The sequence below is a fragment of the Martes martes genome (genome assembly GCF_963455335.1).
Source record: "Martes martes genome assembly, chromosome: 18".
Taxonomy (NCBI): Eukaryota; Metazoa; Chordata; class Mammalia; order Carnivora; family Mustelidae; genus Martes; species Martes martes.
In genome coordinates, this window is record NC_137906.1 from 39,689,636 (window position 1) to 39,711,801 (window position 22,166).

General features: G+C 47.6%; 1 protein-coding gene across 2 annotated transcripts in view; it reads left to right on the forward strand.

The window, feature by feature from the left end:
- The first annotated feature begins 3,693 nt into the window (after nt 1-3,693).
- The window catches only part of MEIOB (meiosis specific with OB-fold), a 28,801-nt gene continuing 10,328 nt past the window's right edge, over nt 3,694-22,166 (forward strand). Inside the window, exons 1-10 of one of the 2 annotated variants that reach the window (XM_080830095.1) lie at nt 3,694-3,741; nt 6,245-6,321; nt 8,296-8,353; nt 10,273-10,404; nt 12,331-12,403; nt 15,278-15,473; nt 17,544-17,644; nt 18,489-18,541; nt 18,634-18,729; nt 20,322-20,532. In XM_080830095.1, coding sequence (XP_080686221.1) covers nt 6,253-6,321; nt 8,296-8,353; nt 10,273-10,404; nt 12,331-12,403; nt 15,278-15,473; nt 17,544-17,644; nt 18,489-18,541; nt 18,634-18,729; nt 20,322-20,329 — 786 coding nt within the window. In that variant the 5' untranslated portion in view covers nt 3,694-3,741; nt 6,245-6,252 and the 3' untranslated portion in view covers nt 20,330-20,532. Of the gene's footprint in view, nt 3,742-6,244; nt 6,322-8,295; nt 8,354-10,272; nt 10,405-12,330; nt 12,404-15,277; nt 15,474-17,543; nt 17,645-18,488; nt 18,542-18,633; nt 18,730-20,321; nt 20,533-22,166 lie in introns of those variants that run through there. The other variant, XM_080830094.1, reaches the window with a different exon arrangement.

Here is a 22,166-nt window from a genome sequence, read left to right on the forward strand (position 1 = left end):
TTGTCTATGGGTGTTTTTTTTTTCACTCTCAGGGTGGATCTGAGTCATTTCAAGAGACCCACAGAACCCTTTAAATTTATACTCTCTTACAGAAAAACGTGGGTGCATTCTATGGTAGGCGATATTGAAGGTTCCCGACCAGGGGAGAGCTGTGATGGAAGGAAGCTGTGAGAATCTCAGTCTGGCAGGAGGGCGCGGGATGGGCTGGAGCAGGGAGAGGTAAGTGTCGTCAGATATAATGCCACCAGAGCCCTAATGAAAGTGGCCGCAATAAATACGGGGAGACAAGGACAGGTTCGAGAGCTGTGCCAAGGAAAAACAGAACCTGACATCTGGTTAGATAAAAGCAGAACAGAAATGCACATTCAAGTCTGCCTTTGAAGCTGGGTGCTCAGGTTACCAGCTGCGTGGTTACCACAACTGGGTCATAAGCAGCAGCCCAGGGTGAGCGCAGCCAGCCCGGGGTGAGCGGCTGACTTTGGTTTTAGATACTCCGCTCCCAGAAGTGTGTGAACCGCCTGCCGATGGCTGGAGATGCGCGGCTGGAGCTGGGCTGCGTTCGCTGCAGTGCCCTTGGTAATGGTGTGCTGCGGTGATCGAGGAAGGTTTGAACCAGTTACATACGTCTGATAGAAACAGTGATGAAGAGGGGCGCCTGGGTGGCTCAGTGGGTTAAGGCCTCTGCCTTTGGCTTGGGTCATGATCTCAGGGTCCTGGGATCGAGCCCCGCGTCGGGCTCTCTGCTCAGTGGAGAGCCTGCTTCCTCCTCTCTCTCTGCCTGCCTCTCTGCCTACTTGTGATCTCTGTCTGTCAAAAAAATAAATAAAATCTTAAAAAAAAAAAAAAAAGAAAGAAACAGTGATGAAGAGTGGCCCAGGACAGCCCTCCAAAGAGGCGGGCCCTTCCTAATGTCACATGAGTAACTTTCCGGTGGGGGCAGCTGGAGTGCAGTCAGTTGGCTCCAAGGACCACAGGTGTCTCGTGTGCTGGTGACTGTCTTCTTCCCTGCTGTCCCCTCCCTCAGCGCGATGTCTTAGGCCCAGTGGACTTCAGGCACGTGCAGCAGATGTGTTCCTGTTCACGGACTGTAGATGCTACAGGGTTCCAAGCCCGCTCATGGCTCACTTTGGCTTACCCTAGAGCAGTGCCTACCCCGGCTCTGGTAGACTCTCCGCTTCACCTGGGGCTCCTGCTTCGGTTCCCACCACGTCCAGGCAGGTGCCAATGTTTCTGTTTCTCTCTCTTTGCTGGTGGAACACGTTCTTCCTAGCTTGGCACCCAGACTTGAGAAGGGACCTGTTCTTCCCACACCCCCCAGATTCTGTCTCAGCAGTTTGCATGGAGTGTCCTCAGAATTTTCCAGAACATTCCTGGGCTCCTGGGGCTCAGGCCGCTCTGCAGTTGCCACTGCTTTGGTTTTTTCATGAACTCTCTCCTTTCTGATGCTTCTTCAAACTTTCCCGAATCCAGCTCCCCCCAGATGCATTTTCACTCTGTTCTCTCTCTCCCTCTCGTTTGCCCTGATAGTCCCTTTGTATCGCCCCTGAACCCCATCTAGCTCTTCCTGCCCCACTCATGGGTGACCTCACTCCTCTTCTCCAGACAAACTTGTGCAAAAATGTACACAAATATCTGTAAATGGTAACAGAGCTACCACCTATTTAATTGCCGGCTGATCCCCTGGACGGACGGGAGTGGAGAGTGAGACTAGTAATTGATCAAGCAGTATTTCCACTCCTGAGAGGGAGACTGTACTCACAGGACTGACTTCAGAAAAGTTGCTTTATTATTAAAGAAATAAAAGGTGGTCTTGTGTTTCATTAAAATGATTGTCCATCTTTTCCTCCTGATTAGTAAGTGTAAAGTTAATTACTGTATATTTTTCCTGTCACTCCTTTGTGACGGGCTCTTAGATGGCCTGACAGCTGGCATGCTCTGGGGAGGTGACGGGCATAGCCTCATACCATTTCTTTAGCCAGACACGCAAGCTGTTTTACCTCTGACCTTTGTTCATTCACCCTTGACTCCATCAAGTCGCAAGCCTAGGCTTTCCTGCCCTGGTTTCTGTTCACATCCAAAATGTGTCGACAAGTCAATTCTATTGTTAAGAACAGACCAAGTTCACAGGCTTGCTATAAAAAATGGAAGAAATGAATTATTTTCGCAACAAGAGGGTTGACATCAAACAAGCCCGCTCTTTAAGGCTTGTGTTTCCGAGCTGCCTCTTATGAAAAGCCTTTTGTGTCCTAGTGAGGCTGATTCTGCGTGCTTAATCTTCAATAGCTTTCAGCGAAAATTAATTTACTAAAATATGAAAAAATACTACAAACAAAATTTTTAAAGATTACTCCCCTACTGAGGTACAGATAAAAAATGCATGCGAACCATGTTTATACCTTTTTCCTCCCTTTTAAAATTGACTTAAAATGTCAGCTCATTCTTTTGGAAAGATCAGGATACGTTCTTTTGAAGACAAAGACTGGAACGGAATACGGAAAATTTTTAAAAAGCTTTCTCTGTTAAATTCGAAGTGGTGGGAAGGCAAGTGTTTTATTTGGCTTTTGATTATCACCTGGGAGTTAAAAAAACTAACGAAAGAGTAAGAGTGAGAGCTGGGTTGGGACGAGAACGTAAAACCCGCCTCTGAGGTTGCATTTCTGTTTCAACGGACGACTGTACGCCCAGTACCGAGGGTGTTCGCGCTTCTAAGGGAGAAGCCCCGGGGTGCGGAGTGATGCCACCTGCGGGCCGAGGTCGGGGCTTTAGCGGCTGCATCTTGACGCCTGCGGCCCTGACTAGTCCAACAGGGACACAGGTTAATTCCCAAGTCCTTCGACTAAAAGGATTTCCCGGAGGCGGTAAGGAGACACAGGCAAGCCGGCGCAGGTCACTGTCCCCGTCCGCTCCTGCAACCGCGGAGCGTCCCCCCGCGGGCCAGCGGGCTCTGCGGCGCTCCCTCCCCGGGGGGACCTTGCTCCGGGAGCCGCGGGCAGTCGCGGGGCCGCGCGCCAAGCCGGACCCTGCACACCTGGCCCCCCGGCCGCCCGGGACTGCGGAGGGTCTGGGCCGCAGGCTCGGGCCCGCGGGCAACGGAAGAGCCGGAGACCGCTCCCGCGCGGCGGTCCCCGAGTCTCTCCGCTGAGGGGCGGGACTTCGGGGGCGGAGTCAGAGCGAGGGGCGGGGATAGGGGCGGAGATAGAGGCTGGGTGGGCGGGGCGAGAGCTGGGGGCGGAGTGAAGGGCGGAGCGAGAGGAGGGGCGGTGGAGGTGATGGGCGGGGCGAGGGCGGGGCGAGGGCGGGGTTGGCGTGTGGAGCGGGGCAAGAGGTGGAGCGAAGACAGGGAGAAGGCAGAGTCAGAGTGGGGCGAGGGCGGAGCCGGGGACGAAGGGCGGGCGAGGCTGGGGGCGGAAGGTGGGCCGGAGAGAAGAGTAGGGGGCTAGGGCGGAGTCGGGGCGAGGAGACAGTCGAGGGTGGGGGCGGAGCCAGAGCGAAGGCGGGGCGAAGGGCGCTGGGGGCGGGATCGGAGTGTGAGGCGGGGTCAAAGTTGGGGCGGGGGAAGGCTGGGGGAGGACGGGGGCGGAGCCAGACGTGGTGGGGAGGAGCGCGGAGGTGAGGCGGGGAGGAGGGCGGGGCGAGGGGGCGGGCCGGGCTGGGGGCGGGGCCTGCGCTAACGGTCGCGCGGCGGGCTGCGGAGACGCTGTGGAGCGCGGGGCCGGGCGGGCGCTAGGAGCGGCGGCTGAGGTGACGGCCGGGCCCGGGCGGCGCGTTCCGTGAGGCGCGGGCGCGCGAGGGGCCTGCGGCGCTGGCGGTGCGGGTCGAGTTGGGAAGCCGGTCACGCGGCTGTCCTTTCCCTTGCTGCCGTCTCGGGGCGCGGCGTCCCGAAGTGGGGTTCGCTCCCGGGGCGCGGGGACGCCCGGTTCCGCGGGGGCGGGCCACGAGGGGCGCGGCCGGCGGGGGCGGCGTGCGGCAGGGACGGCCGCGGTGCGAGCGCAGGGAGGCGGCTCCCGGCAGAGCGGCGGACGCTCGGCGGCTGCTCCCCGCGGGCAGAGCGGGGCCGGGCCCGGAGCGCGGGGCTGGGAGCGCGCGCCGGCGCGCATCTGCCGGGGAGGGGCCCGCGGGGGGCGGGGGCGTCGGTGCCGGGAGCGCGCTCGGCCTCGGTCCGCTCCCGCCGCCGACCCGGGGAGCCCGCCGCCGGCGTGGGCCGCGGGCCGGGCGCCGGGGCAGAGCCGGCCGCCGCGCGCGCCTCGTCCTCGCGCTCCGCGGCCCCCGCGCCGGGCGGTGGGGACGGCACACCCCGCCACACGCCTGGTTCTTGTGATTGTTGGAGATGCTCCCTCGGGAGAGTCCGCCTCGTCTCTGTCCGGTACCGTCTAACCCGGCGTGCGCGAGCCCGCCGCCCGGACCCAGAGTCGCGCGCTCCCCGCGCCGCCGCGGACGCCCCGGGGGTGCCCTTTAACGGCGCGAGGAGGGCGCCCGGCGCCGGGGTGGGGGTGGGACTCGGAGGCCCGGCCCCGGGCTGCGGGCTGCGGGAGACGCGCGTCGCGGGCCCAGAGCGCGGGCGCGGCGCCGCCGCCGCGTGACGTCGTCCGGGCGGTGCGGGACGGAAACTGGGTCGGTGTGCGGGTTTGGAGGAGCCGGCAGGTCATGCCCTGGAACCCCGACAGGGGCCGTACGGAGGGCCGGCCGCCGTTTGATGCTTCCGTGTCGCCCCTGTGGTGTCGAGCGCCCTCCGGGCACGAGACAGCCCCGACGGACACCCGGGGACCCTGTGAGCCCGCCCCCGCGCTGCTCTGGACGCGGCTTCAGGTCGCGGCCATCCCCGCGCGCCGCGGAACCCGAGCAGAGCGTGGCTGTTGTTGCTGTTCCGGTTTGTCGGACGGAGCGAGCGGGCGCAGGCAGGGGGGGCGGCGGGCGGAGCGCGAGGGGGAAGCGGGCTCATTCCGGGACCCTGGGATCGAGACCCGAGCGGGAGGCAGGCGCTTAACTGACCGAGCCACCCAGGCGCCCCCGTATTTCTTTACTTGTTTGTTTTTTTTTCCTTATGATTTACCCGTTTGAGAGACGGAGAGTGCACGTGCGCTCCAGCAGGGGCCGGGGTGGAGGGGGAGGCGACCGGAGCGCCCCAAGCAGACTCCCCACTGAGCACTCGTCGGAGCCACCCAGGGGTCCCCGAGGTTTGCTGTATTTCTGAAAGTAGGCTTTGCGCTAATAAATATTTAAGTCCCGTTGACTCTTCTCCCACCTGAAACTCTAAATTTACGGGGAGCACAAAAACTGCTAGATTAGCGAGGTCCCTGGGAGGTGCCGTCCCTTGTGTCTGACTCTTGGGTTTTCACTCTGGTCGTGAACTCAGGGTCATGACAGGTGCTGGTGAAGGAGCCTGCTTAAGATTTTCTCTTCTCTTCCCTCCGTCCCTCTCCCCCAGACTAAATAAATCTTAAAAAAAAAAAAAAACCCTCACAGTCTGTGTTTTACTGAAACTAAAATGTCATTACATGTAAGATGCCTCTTGGAATCAGAAATACTGAAGTGTAAAAAAAAGAAAAATTGCTAACTTAGGGGCGCCTGGGTGGTTCAGTGGGTTAAAGCCGCTGCCTTCGGCTCAGGTCATGGTCCCAGCGTCCTGGAATCGAGCCCTGCATCGGGCTCTCTGCTCAGCAGGGAGCCTGCTTCCTCCCTTCTCTCTCTGCCTGCCTCTCTGCCTACTTGTGATCTGTCTGTCAAATAAATGAATAAAATCTTTAAAAAAAAATTGCTAACTTACACATTTTTTGGAAAGTAAAAGTTAAAAATTGGAACCTAACTGTACCATTCAAAACTGTAAAAGGACATTTTGAACCATGTTTTCTACAGATTTGATCTGTACTTACCTGTCACTGTTAAAATAATACTTTTCCCTGAGAGTGAGTAACATATCTGATGCTTTCCTAGATAATTTTTTAAAAGATTTGTTTATTTATTTATTTATTTATTTGAGGAGGGGGGGAGTGTGTGTGCGCACACGGTGGGCGGCAAAGGGAGAAGGAAAAAGAGTCCCAAGCAGACTCTGCCCTCAGCGAGGAACCCCACACAGGACTTGACCCCACAACCCTGAGACCACTACCTGAGCCAAAACCAGTCCCACTCTGAACTGACTCTGGCACCCAGGCATCCCCCAGATGATTTTTTTTTTAATCTTGAAATTTTTCATGCATTATTTCAGTTATTTAATTTATTCATCAAACTTATATTTTCTAAAATGTAGATTAAAGAATGGCAAACTCCTTTGCATCAAAGACCTTCACCACACTTTCAGATCTGCATCCAAATATGGCTAATCTGGTAAGTTTTAATAATATAGCGGTTTGGTGATTCTCTAGAGAAACTTTATGTGGTAATATTATATTACATCAACATTATTGGTTCACATGACACATGCTTGTAATTGACAAGTATATAGCTACTCGTTCCATCAGTACAACTGTTGATATTACATACCCCTAAGCTTCTTATATTTTATGCCAGCTAACTGAAAATTACTTTCTCTTTTGTCTAGAGTAGGACCTTGTAGATATGACTAGCAGTTGTTCAAAATGATCAAGAGTTTAATTGTATTACTTTCATTAAATATTTAATAACAGCTCAAACTTAGCATTGTGAAATTAAAACATTTTTGCTCAGCAATATCTATTCTCTAATTGAACTGTACATAAGTTATAGACTTAAATACTTGCCACTATGTTCCTTCATATGACATAAAAGTACACAAAAGATGTATTTCTGAAATATTATGTGAAAACCCATTTTTTACTGAAGGGTTTTAGGGGAATTCAATCATTTCAAACATGCCAAGACACTTATTAGTCAAATAAAATCTAGGGGGAATCATTTTATGAGGTGAAGAACTGCCCCAAGCGGTCTGTTGTTTACATTTGGCATTTATAAATCAGATTTCTTTCTTTTTCTTTTTTTAAAAGATTTTATTTATTTATTTGACAGAGAGATCACAAGTAGGCAGAGAGGCAGGCAGAGAGAGAGGAGGAAGCAGGCTCCCCACTGAGCAGAGAGCCGGATGTGGGGCTTGATCCCAGGACCCTGGGATCATGACCTGAGCTGAAGGCAGAGGCTTAACCCACTGAGCCACCCAGGAGCCCTTATAAATCAGATTTCTTAAGATGGGCTATATTTATATGTAACCTTAATATGCAATTAAAGTTTATTAATGTTAAAAATAGGGGGCCCAAGTCTTTCTGATGGAGGCCCAGAAAAAAAGGTAAGTTATTAATTTCCTCTTCAATTAAAAGCTTTGCTGAATATTTCCATTATATTTTTCCAACAAAATTTGGTGAGATTGACATGCATATGGAATTTGAGAAATAACAGCAGTGTGTCTAAATGTAGTAAGATTAATTAATAGCTCAGCTAAGATGTGATAGTCTTAAGGGCTTGAACATATTTTAAATGTAACAGATTACTGCAAGGTTAAAATCAGTTGCTAGAATTAGTAGTGTAAGTTTAGGTTTATCCTTTCAGTAAAATGTAGTTATTTTTGTAATAATAAATGTGTAATACGTATAATATTATATATATTATTATACATTATTATATAATGTACAATAAGTGTACTAGTAAGTGTATAATATGTATAATATTATATATAATTATTATATTGTACATTATATAACATACAATAAATGTAATAAATTAGTTATTTTTGTAATAAAATTTTATTTTAAAGTACTTTTTAAATATTCAGTTTTTATCTGGTAGTCGCTAAGAGAACATTGAAATGTTTAATATCTTTAAGGTCTAAGATCTAGGACTTTAGAGTTTAGATTTGTTAGGAGCGATGTACAATTTTTGTTACAATCCAATTCATATTACTGTTTAGCATGTTTGGATTAAGAAGCTAAGCAATTTTATGTGGATTGTTAGAAAATCCTATATGAAAGAAAGCTTTGAAGACCATGGCAAATTAAATTGTATATACATGTGCTTTGAATGAATTCAGTAAGAACTGATAGCATAGGGTGGTTACTGTGCTCCCCCTAGTGATTGAAAATAAAGTAGAAACATGCTAAGTATTAAATGATTGTATATGTAATAGCAGTTAACTGTCTTATTTCTTTGTCCTTTGCCTTGTAGAATTGAACATTTATGAAGTTCTTTAGATGTTTGTCTGGAGTAAATATATTTAAATGGCTCCTAGTCAAAAATGTTTGTTAGAGCCAGTAAAATATAACAAGTTCATGAAATTAAATTTACCATCTACATCTGTATTTAATATTTGTCTTCTATAACCTTCTTGTTTTTCAGAAAATAATTGGTATAGTTATTGGGAAAACAGATGTCAAAGGCTTTCCAGACAGAAAAAGCTGAGTTCTATTTAACTCTTTGCTTCATTTTTCATCAAGTGTGGCTTATGACTACAACAAAGTGTATTTAAGGGCTTGAGTTTCTCATGCCTGTTTAACTCCTTAAGAGCAGTGTTCATTGCTCTGTTGTATGGTAAAGTACTCAATTTAAGGCCATGTGTGTGGACCTTAAAATAATTTTTAATGACATATAAGGCTGTTTGACCCTAGTAAGGACTCCACTGCTTACAATCACTTTTGGCCTAAGAGATAAAAATACACAACTAAATCTAAGACAGAAGATGTTAAGGAACAGGGTTTTCAAACAGGGATATGTCATGGTAGAGGAGCGTGGAAGGAGAGAAGTACTACAGCGGTATCAACCAGACAACCAGTGAGAAATTCATCTTCCATGTGTGCAAAATACAGTTAACTCTGGCTTTAGTGGCTCTGTGAGTTGCTTGAACTGTATAAAAGTTTTAGGACGATGGAAACAGTCCAAGACTAAAATTAGATTTTTAAAATCAAGTTTGAAAACAAGTTTTCAAACTTCTGTAGTTGACGCACAATGATAAGATATAAAAGGCCAAAACTAGCATTGTGGTGCCAATAGCTTTTAAACCGTCAGCACTACTTATGAAAGGTTACAGTATAAGCTCTTGAGGGAGTCAGAGTTGTAGTCAGTCAGACAGTGATTTTGGCAGAAGACGTGAATTTTGTTTGAATTGCCTGAGTAATTGTGACTCTGTTTTTTGTCTCATGGTGTACTGACAGTACCTTAATTTTAATTTCATGTAATATTCCGTCATTAGATTTGATGTAAATATTTGTTTATGCCTTCACTTCATCATGATTAATTAGATCAGAATTACCATTTGAATAGTTTGAGAAAGTCTATGTATCTTTTTTCTAAACTCTGAAAGGAATAACTTAAAATACACAAATTAGGAAATTGTCAGTATTTGAAATATTTGCTGGAATCCCAACAATGAAATACAACTTTCACCTCACAGATTGTGCAGGTACATGATTCCTGTGGTGTTAGAGTACTTTTAATGATTATATGTACAGAACACCTTTTCTCGAGAAGATATCCTTACTGACTGGGGAAAAAAAACCCATTATACACATGTTACTATATTTTCACAAAACATTCAAGCAGTGCAGAAGGGCATAGAATAGAAAAATGAAATTCTTAATTCAACCCCCAGCTCTTTCCAGCCTAGTTCCCTCCCCAAAGGCAAGTGCTAATTACAGTTCGGTAGGTATCTATAATTTATGTATGTATGTTAGGTTGTGTACTTTTTTAATTAGTGAAGAACAAACAGTAAGGACATTTTTATTTTGGGAAAAAAATGTACCTGCTGACCCCTAGTGGCTCCATGTACTAGCACACATTTATTTGTTTTGAAATAATTTATTTTTTAAAAAAGATTTTATTTATTTATTTGACAGAGATCACAAGTAGGCAGAGCGGCAGGTGGGGGCGGGGGGGGTGGAATCAGGCTCCCTGCTGAGCAGAGAGCCCTATGCGGGGCTCAATCCCAGGACCCTGAGATCATGACCTGAGCAGAGGGCAGAGGCTCAACCCACTCAGCCACCCAGGTGCCCTGTTTTGAAATAATTTAGATTTGAAGCATGACTTAGATTGAAACTGTAACAGTAAGAGAGAAATGGAGATCTAAACTAAAATCTATATGGTTCAAGCCGATGTGTCATTTCTCTCCAAATATGCAGATAACTGGGAAAGGGAACAGAGGTATCAATAGTGAGGTGAGTTATCTACTCTGGAAGCTAGGATATTGACTCAAGCATGACTTATCTTAGAATTTATATCGCAATAATATTTTTACCATGTGTTTGAGTATGTTTGTTATCATAATAATCATATTTGTTCAAACCTAAGATAAAAGTTTTCCTTTGCACTGGTTTCCCTTAGATATCGGATCAGAGAGATACACTTTCAGTTTCACCATTCGGGACTCACCAACCCATTTTGTCAATGCGACATCCTGGGGCAGCGAAGGTTACATCAGGTCACTTTCTGACAGCTTTAGGGTTGGCGAGTGCGGTAAGTCGGCGTTGGTTCTTGAACTATTTCTGTTACAGTATTATTCCTGTGACATATTTGTGGGAACTACACTGAGGGAGTCAAAGTAAGACATCATTCATAATTCCTAAGAAACATCAGAAAAAAGTCATGCATTAAGAGCATAACACAAGCCTTTAGCATTTTATTAGTTGAAACGTATAAATGTGATAGTCACGTATTTTTACTAGGTAGCTTTACAATCTTTGGTTTATTTCATATTTCAGTTTGCATCAATTCCTGCTGTTGCTGTCACCATTTATCTTTCAGTAACCGTAGTAAGGGTGCTAAGTAGCTTTTGATAGAAGAAAAATGTGAAGTTTTAATAGGAGTTTAAGAAGCTCTACTTTCAACATAGCAAATCTTTGGCAACATTTACCCATCCCAGGATCCTTCTGATGGTACAGTGTCATATAAAAAAAACCCAGGGCTTTGAAAATGGATAGAGCTGGGTTCAGATCTTACTTCCAATATTTATTTACATCATGGCTTTGAGAAAATTGCTTAACTTTGTTGAGCCTCAGTTGTGAATGAGTACCCTATAGATGCTGTGGGTCTTAAAGGAGGTAGTATGTGTGGTATAAAGTGTAAGTCGTTGTCCCTTGGTGGATGGCAGCGCTCGCCTCCTACAAGTAATAGGAAAGCACAATACCAGCTCCCTTTCGTGGGAGAAAAAAGAAGGGAAAGAGTAATGCACAGAATTAAACTACTCTCCAAAACTGCACAACTGGGGGTGCCTGGGTGGCTCAGTGGGTTAAGCCTCCTGCCTTTGGCTCAGGTCATGACCCCAGGGTGCTGGGATCAAGCCCCACATCGGGCTCTCTGCTCCACGGGGAGCCTGCTTCCTCCTCTCTCTCTCTGCCTGCCTCTCTGCCTACTTGTGATCTCTGTCTGTCAAATAAATAAATAAAATCTTAAAAAAAAACCTGCACAATTAGACAAGCTATTACCCGTCCCCATCACTTAGCACTTACTCGTATATTTATTACGTCATATTATGAAGTTGAAGGGTTGTACATTGTGTCTCTCTAACTGAATAATAAAGTACTTGAACATGTGCATTGTGAAGGCAGAAAACTTTGTAAACTCCACAGGGCCCAGTACTGTTAGAAACTTTCCTTGGATGAATGCCAGTGGATTAGTTATATGGAGCTAAAGTTATATTTTGGTATTAAACTATAGGTTAATGGTTGTGAGGATGAATGAAGTAAGGAGTCTTAAAAGCATAAGGTTGACAATAATTATAAATTTAAATAGGACCTTGGTGTGTTGGTGTGAAAAGATTATAGATTTTTGATTCAGAACAACTGTAAGTCTAGCCCTACTGGTTTCTAGATATAAAACCTCCAGAAAGTTATTTAACTTCTGTGAGCTTCAGTTTCTTCCATTCATAAAAAGGGGTTATCATGGAGTAGTTGTGTGAGGAATCAGCAAAACAGATACAAAAAGATCCAACAAGACCATAAGGACCCAGAACCCCTAAAATGTTCAGTCAGAAGCTGTTAAGTTGTGGAGCGGAAATCAGGATCCGAGTTGTGCGTGGCTCTTTCTGCCCCGTGGCGATCGTTTCCAAAGGCAACCATGAACTGGGTGAAGTTTATTTGAAGTCTATGTCCTATGGAAGGCCAGGTCATAACCAGATGCCATGTTCAGTGTAACTAATCAATAAAACAATATTAATGCAGGTCACATGTAGGAATTTAAACGCAAAACGTAAGGCATCTGGGATCATACTGATGGTCATACCGCAGGTTTCCTTCTCAATGACACAAGGAAAGGACTGCGAAGGATATGCTACACTGACTCTGAAATTAGAAATAACATTGTAACGTTCGGTGTGAGGTATACTTGTTTTTAGATATCTAGTTACTTTTTTGTAATAGCATCTTACTTTTCCTTCCGTTGCAGTGGTAATTGAAAATCCCCTGATTCAAAGAAAGGAATTAGAAAGAGAAGAAAAATTCAGCCCTGCAACTCCCGGGTAAATAATCCGCACAAAGCCCACAGCCTTTGCGTTGGAGGGACCGCCGCTGTTGTGTCTGTGTGTCACAGTAGCAGAGAGCTCACTGATGGTTTATGTGTCGATTTGAAAATGAGGAGTTTTGTTATTCCTCAAACAATTTACGTTGATATAGGATTGCATGAAAACATGGCTGTTTTTAGTACTTTTATTCTCAATTTAGAAAAATTTGCCTCTAGTCACATTAAAGCTGAACAATGAGAAAGAAAGGTAAGTCTTGGAAGTCCTAAAGAGGTATCACGTCCAACTAAAACTCCGCCTACACGCTTTCCTATCTTAGTTCAGGTTCACTGGAGACAGAGCCCAGAGGAAGATTTTTGTGCAAGTGGTCTGTTGAGGGAGCGCTCTCTGGAGCAGCCTGTAAGGGTAAGGTCAGGGGACAGCAGAGAGGCAGGTTCGGTGGGAGCTCGGCTCTGCCTGCCTGGCCCCAGAGGGAGCTCTGGAGCGTGAGTGGCACCCCCTGAAAGGAAGGGACCGGGTGTTTGTGGCCTGGATTCACAAGTTGTCGGTGGCGCCCACTCCTCACCACCGGCATTTCTTCCTGAGGGCATCTCTCCAGAGCAAGGGGACGCTGGTAAAGGGCTCTGAGTGGGCACAGCAGTCTCCACTACAATGACACCTGCACCCGCTTTGACCCCTTCCCACCTACTGTTCTGATGTCATAGCAGACCCCAAGTCTCATTTCTGTGCGGCCGCGCAGACTCCACTCTGCAAACACCGTGGGCTCATTCTGCACTATCAGCTTTTGCACGCTCACTCCCTCTGCGCGGAACAGTCTTCTCCCTTCTGCTTTGAATGTTTGCTCCTTCTCATTGATGTGTCACCTTGAGTGTCACCCCCTCGGGCCTTCTCCGTTTTCTCTGTGTAGTGACCCTTGCAGTTCATCGCGAGGACGTCGCCCTGTCCTGTTATCGTCAAGACCTCCTCTCTGAGAGTATTTGATCAGTTGTTTGTCTGCCTCTCACACATGTGACCTCCGTGACATCAAAGGTCTTGTCCGTCTCTTGCGCCACTGTATTCTCTGTGCCTAGACTAGGTTCTGGCACATGCTAGCTCGTGGTAGATATAGAGGAAATGAATGGATAAATGGATGGAGGGAGAGAGGAAGGAGGGCGGTGAGGAACGTTCTTAGCAGAGGGAACAAACGTGAAACCTCCTGGCCTTTTCCAGAACGGTTAACAGGAGGTTGAACCATATGAAACTGTTGACATTTAACTATTTTTGGTCTAAAACTGTCATTTTCATAATCTAGTAGTCTGATATGGCTGCGCTTTAAGGCAAGGGCAGTGGAAGGAAAAGCTTGAGAGAGAAGCAGAGACACGTGGCAGACAGCTTTGCCTGGCGCACCAACTTCCTTCTCTGCCGGTGGCTAGCCCAGAAGGTCTTTGAGTTGGGGAATAGTATGTTCATATTTGTGGTTTAGGATAATCACTTCAACAACCCGAGGGGGAAGGAAGCATAGGGGACAAGGCAGCAGTTTAGGTGAGAAGTGATGAGGGAAGCACCTAACAAAATAGCAGGCGGAGGCTCGGGAGGAGGGCCGGGGCTCGAGGCTAGAAAGAGGCTCCCTGAGGGGACTTGGGAGTTGATTGGCTGGAGGGGGAAGAGCACCTTGATGGAGTTGAGTGTGTAGATACTGGGCGTCTGCTCCATAGAGAGCATCCCAGAAGGAGGTCGAGCGCCGTCCTGATGCAGGCAGGGCAGTCAGTGTCACGGAGACAGAAATGACGGGACACCCCCGCTCAGACATTTTAGAGGCCTTTTTTTTTTTTTTTGAAGATTTTATTTATTTACCTGACAGAGATCACAAGTAGGCAGAGAGGCAGTCAGAGAGAGAGAGAGAGGAGGAAGCAGGCTCCCTGCTGAGCAGAGAGCCCGATGTGGGGCTCGATCCCAGGACCCTGGGATCATGACCTGAGCCGAAGGCAGAGGCTTTAACCCACTGAGCCACCCAGGTGCCCCTTTAGAGGCCTTTTATACCCCTGTTTTACAGAGAGGAAAACTGAAGCTCAGAGTTTGGGGCTCGGTCAGAAACTAGTATGCTTAGAACTCAGGCACAAATTAGTCCTCAAAACATTTTCTTTTCTTTTCTTTTTTTTTTTAAAAGATTTTATTTATTTATTTGAGAGAGAGACAGTGAAAGAGAGCATGAGAGAGGAGACGCAGACTCCCTGCGGAGCTGGGAGCCCGATGCGGGACTTGATCCTGGTACTCCGGGATCATGACCTGAGCCGAAGGCAGTTGCCCAACCATCTGAGCCACCCAGGTGCCCCTCAAAACATTTTCTTAATGAAAATACTTTTTAAAGATTTTATTTGTTTATTGGTCAAAGAGAGAGATTACATGCACAAGCAGGGGGAGCGGCAGGCAGAGGGAGAAGCAGGGGAGCCCGACGTGGGGCTCAATCCCAGGACTCTGGCATCATGACCTTATCTGAAGGCCCACGCTTAACCCACTGAGCCTCCCAGGCCTCCTTTAATGAAAATACATTTAAAAATTAACATATAAGGCTCCGTAGCTCAGGGGTTAGAGCACTGGTCTTGTAAAATTAACATATAATATATTTAATAAAAAATAATACCCCCTCTGGCTCTCTCCTCCACTGCAAGGGGGAAGAGTGGTGAGGAGGGGCATGAAAATACATTTTAGAGAAAGAAATATTTCACAACATTTTTCAGTGTTTCTCAGAGTAAAAAAGTATAAATTTTCTAAATACGAGAAATTACTGTTGGTTGTCTAAATTACAACCAAAAAGATAATTTAATGTGAATCTGGAAGTATTTTTCTATTAGAAAATCACTCGATATTAACTTTTTGTGTGTTTTTGCAATTTAGCAGCTGTAAGCTATTGCTCAGTGAGAATCACTCCACGGTAAGAGTTTGTTCCAGGTACCAAGTGGATGCCAAGCTCCTTGCTTTGATATACTTACCTGTCAAAGAGTCTCGTGATTTTTATTCATTGGGTGACATTGTTGCAAATGGACGCAGTCTGGATGGGAGGATTATTAACGTGCTTGCGGCAGTGCGGTCGGTAAGTTAAAGCCTCAAAAAGCCAACCTCTGTTTGGCGGGCACTTCTATCACTTCACTTCTGTTTGGAAAGTAGTAACCAGGGGAATCACTTTTCTTGATCCATAGTAAGTTGAATTAAGAAAATGGTGGCACTTCTCATCACTGTCAAAGGAGCGGTTTATCTGGAAATGAGTAGCAAAATAAAATCGAATTTGAATGTTAAATGCATCGCACTCCTAAATGGTCTACTAACTGTGAGAGCTTTGCCTACTTTGGTGAGACAAAGACACGAATGGAAAGGGTAAATTCACGGACTTGAAGATTTGCATGAAGTTTCTCAAGGGGATGTAGGTTGGAGGACTCTCAGAGTTCACTCTGTGCTCAGAGGGGTTCTGAGATGGAGGGTGGGCATACCCACTGTGTGGCTGGTGTGACCTTGTGCAGGCATCGTGGGGCCCTGGGGAACCTCTCAGATTCACTGTCACCTCCCTTTAATGCAGTTGCCGCAGCGAGTTTGAAACTCTGTTGGACAGGCTGGTCACTTGGCAGACATTCAGAGGTAGATCTCAAAAGTACGGTTTCACACACACAAAAAAGTACATGGAGAAAATTAAAGGGGCAGGACCAGTTCCTCAACTCCTAGGGAGTGAGGATCGTCAGAGACCACATACACACGTATGGCACGTTGTAGGTAATCGCTCATTGCTTTTCTGTGTTAAATGATAGTTTTGACTCCTCCCATTGACAGGCCCGTGACGGTGGAGGCCACGATTGCTGTGTTGTCCACACTAGCCCCAGCCCAGCGCAGTGCCCTCCTCACAGTGACCATTCACTATAACTCAGGCTGGAGGAGTGAACTCCCTACGTGACAGTCTTGAAAACTAGGAGAAATCACTTTCTGGGCTATTTAGTTAGGTTTAGTCTTACATAAAGGCAGGATGTTATCTCAATTTCCCTGCGATTCTATACAATGCCATTATATTACAATGTAGTAAGAATTTTCTAAACCTCGGTATAAGCAAAAGCCTGGGACAGCATTTTCCGCTTCCCCCGCCATGAGTCTGGCACCTTCTTTTATAGGAGGACGTTCCTTTTTCGTGTGTGTCTTTCTTCTACCATTTTATTTCCATTTCCCTCCCACTTATTTCCCTCTTATATTTCCTTTTCTTCACATTTTTGTTTAGCCCTTTTTTCTCTTCCTTATCACCTCTCTCTCATCGCTGTGAATCCTTTTCACGGACTTCTCTTGTGTGCCGTGGTGAGTCGCACCTCGGCCACACGCTGGCTGTCCTTGCCTCTGACTTTCCTCCTAGATCCTGCCCTTGTGCTGGCAGCGGCCAGTCTTCCTTCAGCTCCTTCCGCTGGAGCTCAGCTCTGTAGGGCATGTGGAGGCGACAGCGTGGGGGCAGCCTGCTGACCGTCCGCGCTTGCGCCAGTGTTACGTGGCTGGCAGAGGGGCCTGCCCTGCCCTCTGAGAACTTGCCGGAGGGACAGAAGGGCCCCTCGCTTTACCTCCACTCCCACGATCCTCTTACCCCCAGTGGGGTCAAGCCAGATGGTGTGTCAGCGTGTCCCTCGTTTGGTCTCCATCACCTCATCCCCGTGGAGGCAGCGAAGAAGGTGCTGCTCTCCTACCTGCGCCAGCAGGCTGAGGACGCGCAGGCCGAGGAAGACAGAGTTGTCTCGGTCGCGTGTACTCCGCGCGCCAAGCTCAGCGCTGAGCCGTGGGCGTCACAGATGTTGGAAATACATTTTCCATCCTCAGTCCACCTAGATGCCGCACGGGCTTGTCATGGAGCGCTGTTTTTGACATGTTGAAAAGACTCCACAGTCTGAACTCAAAGCGCATGTTTCTGTATCTCCCTTCAGTCAAAGTGTGTAAACTTACAATTTCAGCTAAATATACCTACGTTAGAGATAGAAGATGCTTTTAAAACCTTCATATATATATATATATATTAGTGTTTCTTGCTATTTTAATTCTTTTAATTTTCTGTTTAAAGGGTAAATATTTGGATGTTTCCACCAGTAAACATTTTTGTACCTCTACAACTGTAGGTGGAGAGTAATGATTTCTTTCCATTTCTAAGGTTGGAGAGCCAAAATACTTTACAACTTCAGACCGGAGGAAAGGCCAGAGGTGTGAGGTGAAGCTCTATGATGAGACAGACTCTTCTTTTGCAATGATATGGTAACCTCCCACATCTGTTCCAGACCATAAAATCCCTGCTGTTAGCACCAAGACAGAATATTTTTATTTTATGAGAAAGATGATGGATTTCATAGTAGGAGAGGAGTAACGATGGAGGAGAAGTAATTATTAAAAAGTATTGAGTGCCACGGTCTGTGCTGTAAGATTACCTTAAAATGAGGTCTGTGGACAGCACGGGAGTATTCGGACAGACTCCACTGTGACTGGTGCATTCCTGTCCTCTGCGTTATAGCAGTCAGTGATTCATTAGGTCCCATGGTAATAAACCAGCCGGATTCTGCGTGACTGCTTGGGTAGCGTCCTGGAATCAGGCCACAGGAAGGTGTGCTGTCCCCAGCTGTGCCCTGAAGCACCGCAGGGTAGAACATGGCGTTGCTCCGACTCTAGATGCCCGGGCACCAAAGAAAACACAGTTTGAAACAGGCCTTCAACCCGTCAAGTGCCCTGAACAGTTTAGCCAGCGCGGGCCTCTGTCAATGGTCGGGCAGAGTGGCTGTAAGAGCTTCGGATTTGTAGTCCCTCAGTTCTAACCAGCCTGCGGCGACTCAAGTAGTGGGGAAAGAAGGAACTGAGGAAGCAGAGGTGGTCAGAGACGAGTAGTGTCCGGGGAAAGGACTTAACACGTGAACATGAAATGCCCTTTGTAATAGCAGCAAATCCTGCAAATCTCAGGAGATACCAGTGCCCTTCACTGCGGCTTTGACAACCCGGTAGTTGTTAACTGCAGCCGTTAAGACATTCTGTTTTTGGCAAACAGTGTGATCACTGCCAGGTTTTTCTCTAATGTATTCATTTTTTTTTACTTCCTTTTTAAAATATGCAGTTGGGATAATGAATCTATCCTGGTTGCACAGAGCTGGGTGCCGCGAGACACAGGTACGGTACCGCGATGATTGCGCTCACTGTTTATCGTGTTTCATAACCCCTTCCACATAAAAGTTGTAAAATGGCTTTTTCCCCCCAAACAGTGATATTTGCCTCCGATGTAAGAATAAATTTTGACAAATTTCGGAACTGCATGACGGCAACTGTCATCTCAAAAACCATTATTACGACTAATCCAGGTAGAAGGCTATCTGCAATGTTGTGTCCCTTTGGGAATGACTGTGTCACACATTTCAGTGTTTGTGCGGTGTATTTAAGAATGAAAACAAGGGGGGGAGCCTGGGTGGCTCAGTCAGCTGGGCATCTGACTCTGCCTAGAGTCATGGTCTCTGGCTTGTGGGATTGGCCCCAGTTGGGCCTGGAGTCTACTTAGGATTCTCCCCCTCCCTCTCCCCCTCCCCCCTCACTTACACATGCATGTGTGCACACTCTTTCTCTTAAAAAAAAAAAAAAGAATGAAAACAATGCTTCGGTTTCATTTGAATTAAAAGTGAAAGTTGCTTTATATGCTTTACATTTCTATTTCTTCAGGGTTTTTTTTAGATTTTATTATTTGTCAGAGAGAGAGAGAGCACACAGGCAGTGGAATGGCAGGCAGAGGGAGAAGCGGGCTCCCTGCTGAGCAGGGAGCCTGATGTGGGGCTTAATCCCAGGACCCTGGGATCATGACTGGAACTGAAACAGACGGAAAACCGACTGAGCCCCCCAGGCGTCCCTTTACATTTATATTTCTTAAGCTTACAGTGAGCTGTATCTTTGATGTCCTAGTTACTAACGAAAAGAATTGTGGAAAAACGAGACTCATTTTTACTTTATGTTTTTTTAAAAGATATTTATTTATTTATTTATTTGAGAGAGAGAAAGAAAGAGTGAGTACGAGCAGGGGGAAAGGGCAGAGGCAGAGGGAGGAGCTGAGTCCTGCTGAACACGGAGCCTGACACAGGACTTGATCCCTGAAGCCTGGGATCATGACCTGACCTGAAGGCAGACTCTTAACCAACTGAGCCACCCAGGCGCCCCCAGACTCATTTTTAAAGCATCATTCCTGGTGATGATTCTGGAGCGATCAGTGTAATTGATTGGAACACCTAAATTATTGACTATTTTATTTAAGTTTTTTAAAAAATTTATTTGTCAGAGAGAGAGAGCACAAGCAAGGGAGTGGCAGGCAGAGGCAGAGAGAAAAGCAGGCCACCCACTGAGCAGGGAGCCCGATGCGGGACTCAGTCCCAGGATCTTGGGATCATGACCTGAGCTGAAGGCAGTCGCCCAACCAACTGAGCCACCCAGGCGCCCCATTTATTGACTATTTTATTTTATTTATTTATTTTTTTAAACATTTTTTTTGAAAGATTTTTTTATTTATTTGACAGACTGAGATCACAAGTAGGCAGAGAGGCAGGCAGAGAGAGAGGGAGAAGCAGGCTCCCTGCTGAGCAGAGAGCCCGATGCGGGGCTTGATCCCAGGATCCCGGGATCATGACCTGAGCCGAAGGCAGAGGCTTAACCCACGGAGCCACCCGGGTGCCCCAATTATTGACTATTTTAAAAATAAATTCACTTTTACTATATTTAGATAACTTAGTACTAGAGCACCGGGAACATACATGTCACGTGATTAGTTTGTAACAAAACACCCAGAAGGCCCACTGGAGTGGTTGTTGGAAGAAGTTACCGCTCATGTCAGCATGCAGTCCGGGGGGCAGGGTCTCGGGAGAGGTGAGCAGTTGGTGCCCTCGCGTATCCTCACGGTCCTCTGTACTGTGGATAGAGAGGTGAGCCCGGCACCCTGGAAGAGTGCAGAATCCCGGAGATGGACCGTTCTCCCCCCTCAGGAAGCTGGGACTGCAGAAGTGGGTCACGTCCGGCCGAAGCTCCCTCTGCTGGTTGCTAACGAAGCGTCGACAGTGACTAGTACAGTATTGTACTGTACTGTATTGTATAGATTTTTTTTAATTAAATTTTTTATTTATTTTAAGCGTAACAGTATTCATTGTTTTTTCACCACACCCAGTGCTCCATGCAATCTGTGCTGTATTGTATAGATTTTATTTATTTGATAGAGACAGAGCAGATGGCCACGAGCAGGGGAGAGGAGAAGCAGACCCCCTGCTGAGCAGGGAGCCTGACACGGGCTCGATCCCAGGACCCTGAGATCATGACCTGAGCAGAAGGCAGAGTCTTAACTGACTGAGCCAGTCAGGCGCCCCCTACCGTGACTGAGAATTACAAAGCAATTCTATGTCTTTGACCAGACCATTATCAGAATTTTTTCAAGTAGCAGTGCTGTGAGATACGGCATAAAATGATAAGACTGTGCTGCATACGTGTGCTGGACTTTGTGCGTCCTCCCGAACACCGTGTCCCTGAACGTGGCATCATGGAAGGTGACTTGACATGGACGTGCTGTGTGCAGGGCATCGGCCTGGGGGCCCGTGACAAAACACAGATATCTCCGTGCACATGAAGCTCACATTCTAGCAGGAGAGACACAGATGATAAATGGTAAAGATAACACATCTCTGAATTATGATACTGAAGAAGAAAAAGAGGAGCAGGGTCAGCAGAGTCCGGGCGGGTCGCGCTTTACAGAGCGGGTAAAGCTGAAGGCGGACGCCTAACTGATTGAGTCACCCGGGTATCCCAGGGTGTGAGAATTTTAGTGCACTTCTTTTTTTTTTTTTTTTAAGATTTTATTTATTTATTTGACAGGCAGAGATCACAAGTAGGCAGAGAGGCAGGCAGAGAGAGAGAGGAGGAAGCAGGTTCCCCACGGAGCAGAGAGCCCGATGCGGGGCTCGATCCCAGGACCCTGGGATCATGACCTGAGCCGAAGGCAGAGGCTCAACCCACTGAGCCCCCCAGGCGCCCCTAGTGTGCTTCTTTAAATCAGCCTTATTCCTCACTTCTTTGTCTGCACCCACCAAGTACAAACTGAAAGCCTCTAATGCCTTAAGCTTTCATCCTAGCTTCCCTCATGGCTTCCTCTGCCCTGAGAGCGTCCATCAGGCAGCCCTGGACAGCCCTGTCGTCAGGAGGGACCTTTACAGCGGTGCTTGAGGGAAGCCTGGCGCTTTGATTTCTGCGGCTTCACTGCGGCGCCGGCTCCTGCCTGGTGTGCGGCGCTCCCGCCGGTGTTTCAGAAGCGTCCAGGCGTTCGTGCACTCATTAATTTACAAATACCTGTTGAATGCCTTTTATTTGCTAAGTACTGAGATGACACGCGTCCTTCCTGGCACGAGGGAGGCCGCGATGGGTAGATGGCCAGACGAGTGGAAGGACAGTTGCTGGAACTACGGAGCTGAAGAGGCAGCCCCTGCTCATGAGGGGCTTCAGTCTCCGTATGTGAGAGAACAGTGGTCAGACTCGGGGTTAAATGCGAGAGAGGAGGAAGCGCCTGCCTCTGCCCCAGGGGTCAGGGGCCCAAGGGGCCAGGGGTGCAAGCAGCAGCATGTTTGTAGAATGTTGGAGTGGGCGAGGGAAGGCTGAAAGGCCACTAAGTGTTGGAGGCTGGGGGGGCTTGAGGTCGAAGGGTGTCAGAGTCACGTGGGGGCCCTTTTTCCAAATCACGTTCTTGCCTGTGGGCACACCATCTGACTGTTCCGGAGAGTACTTG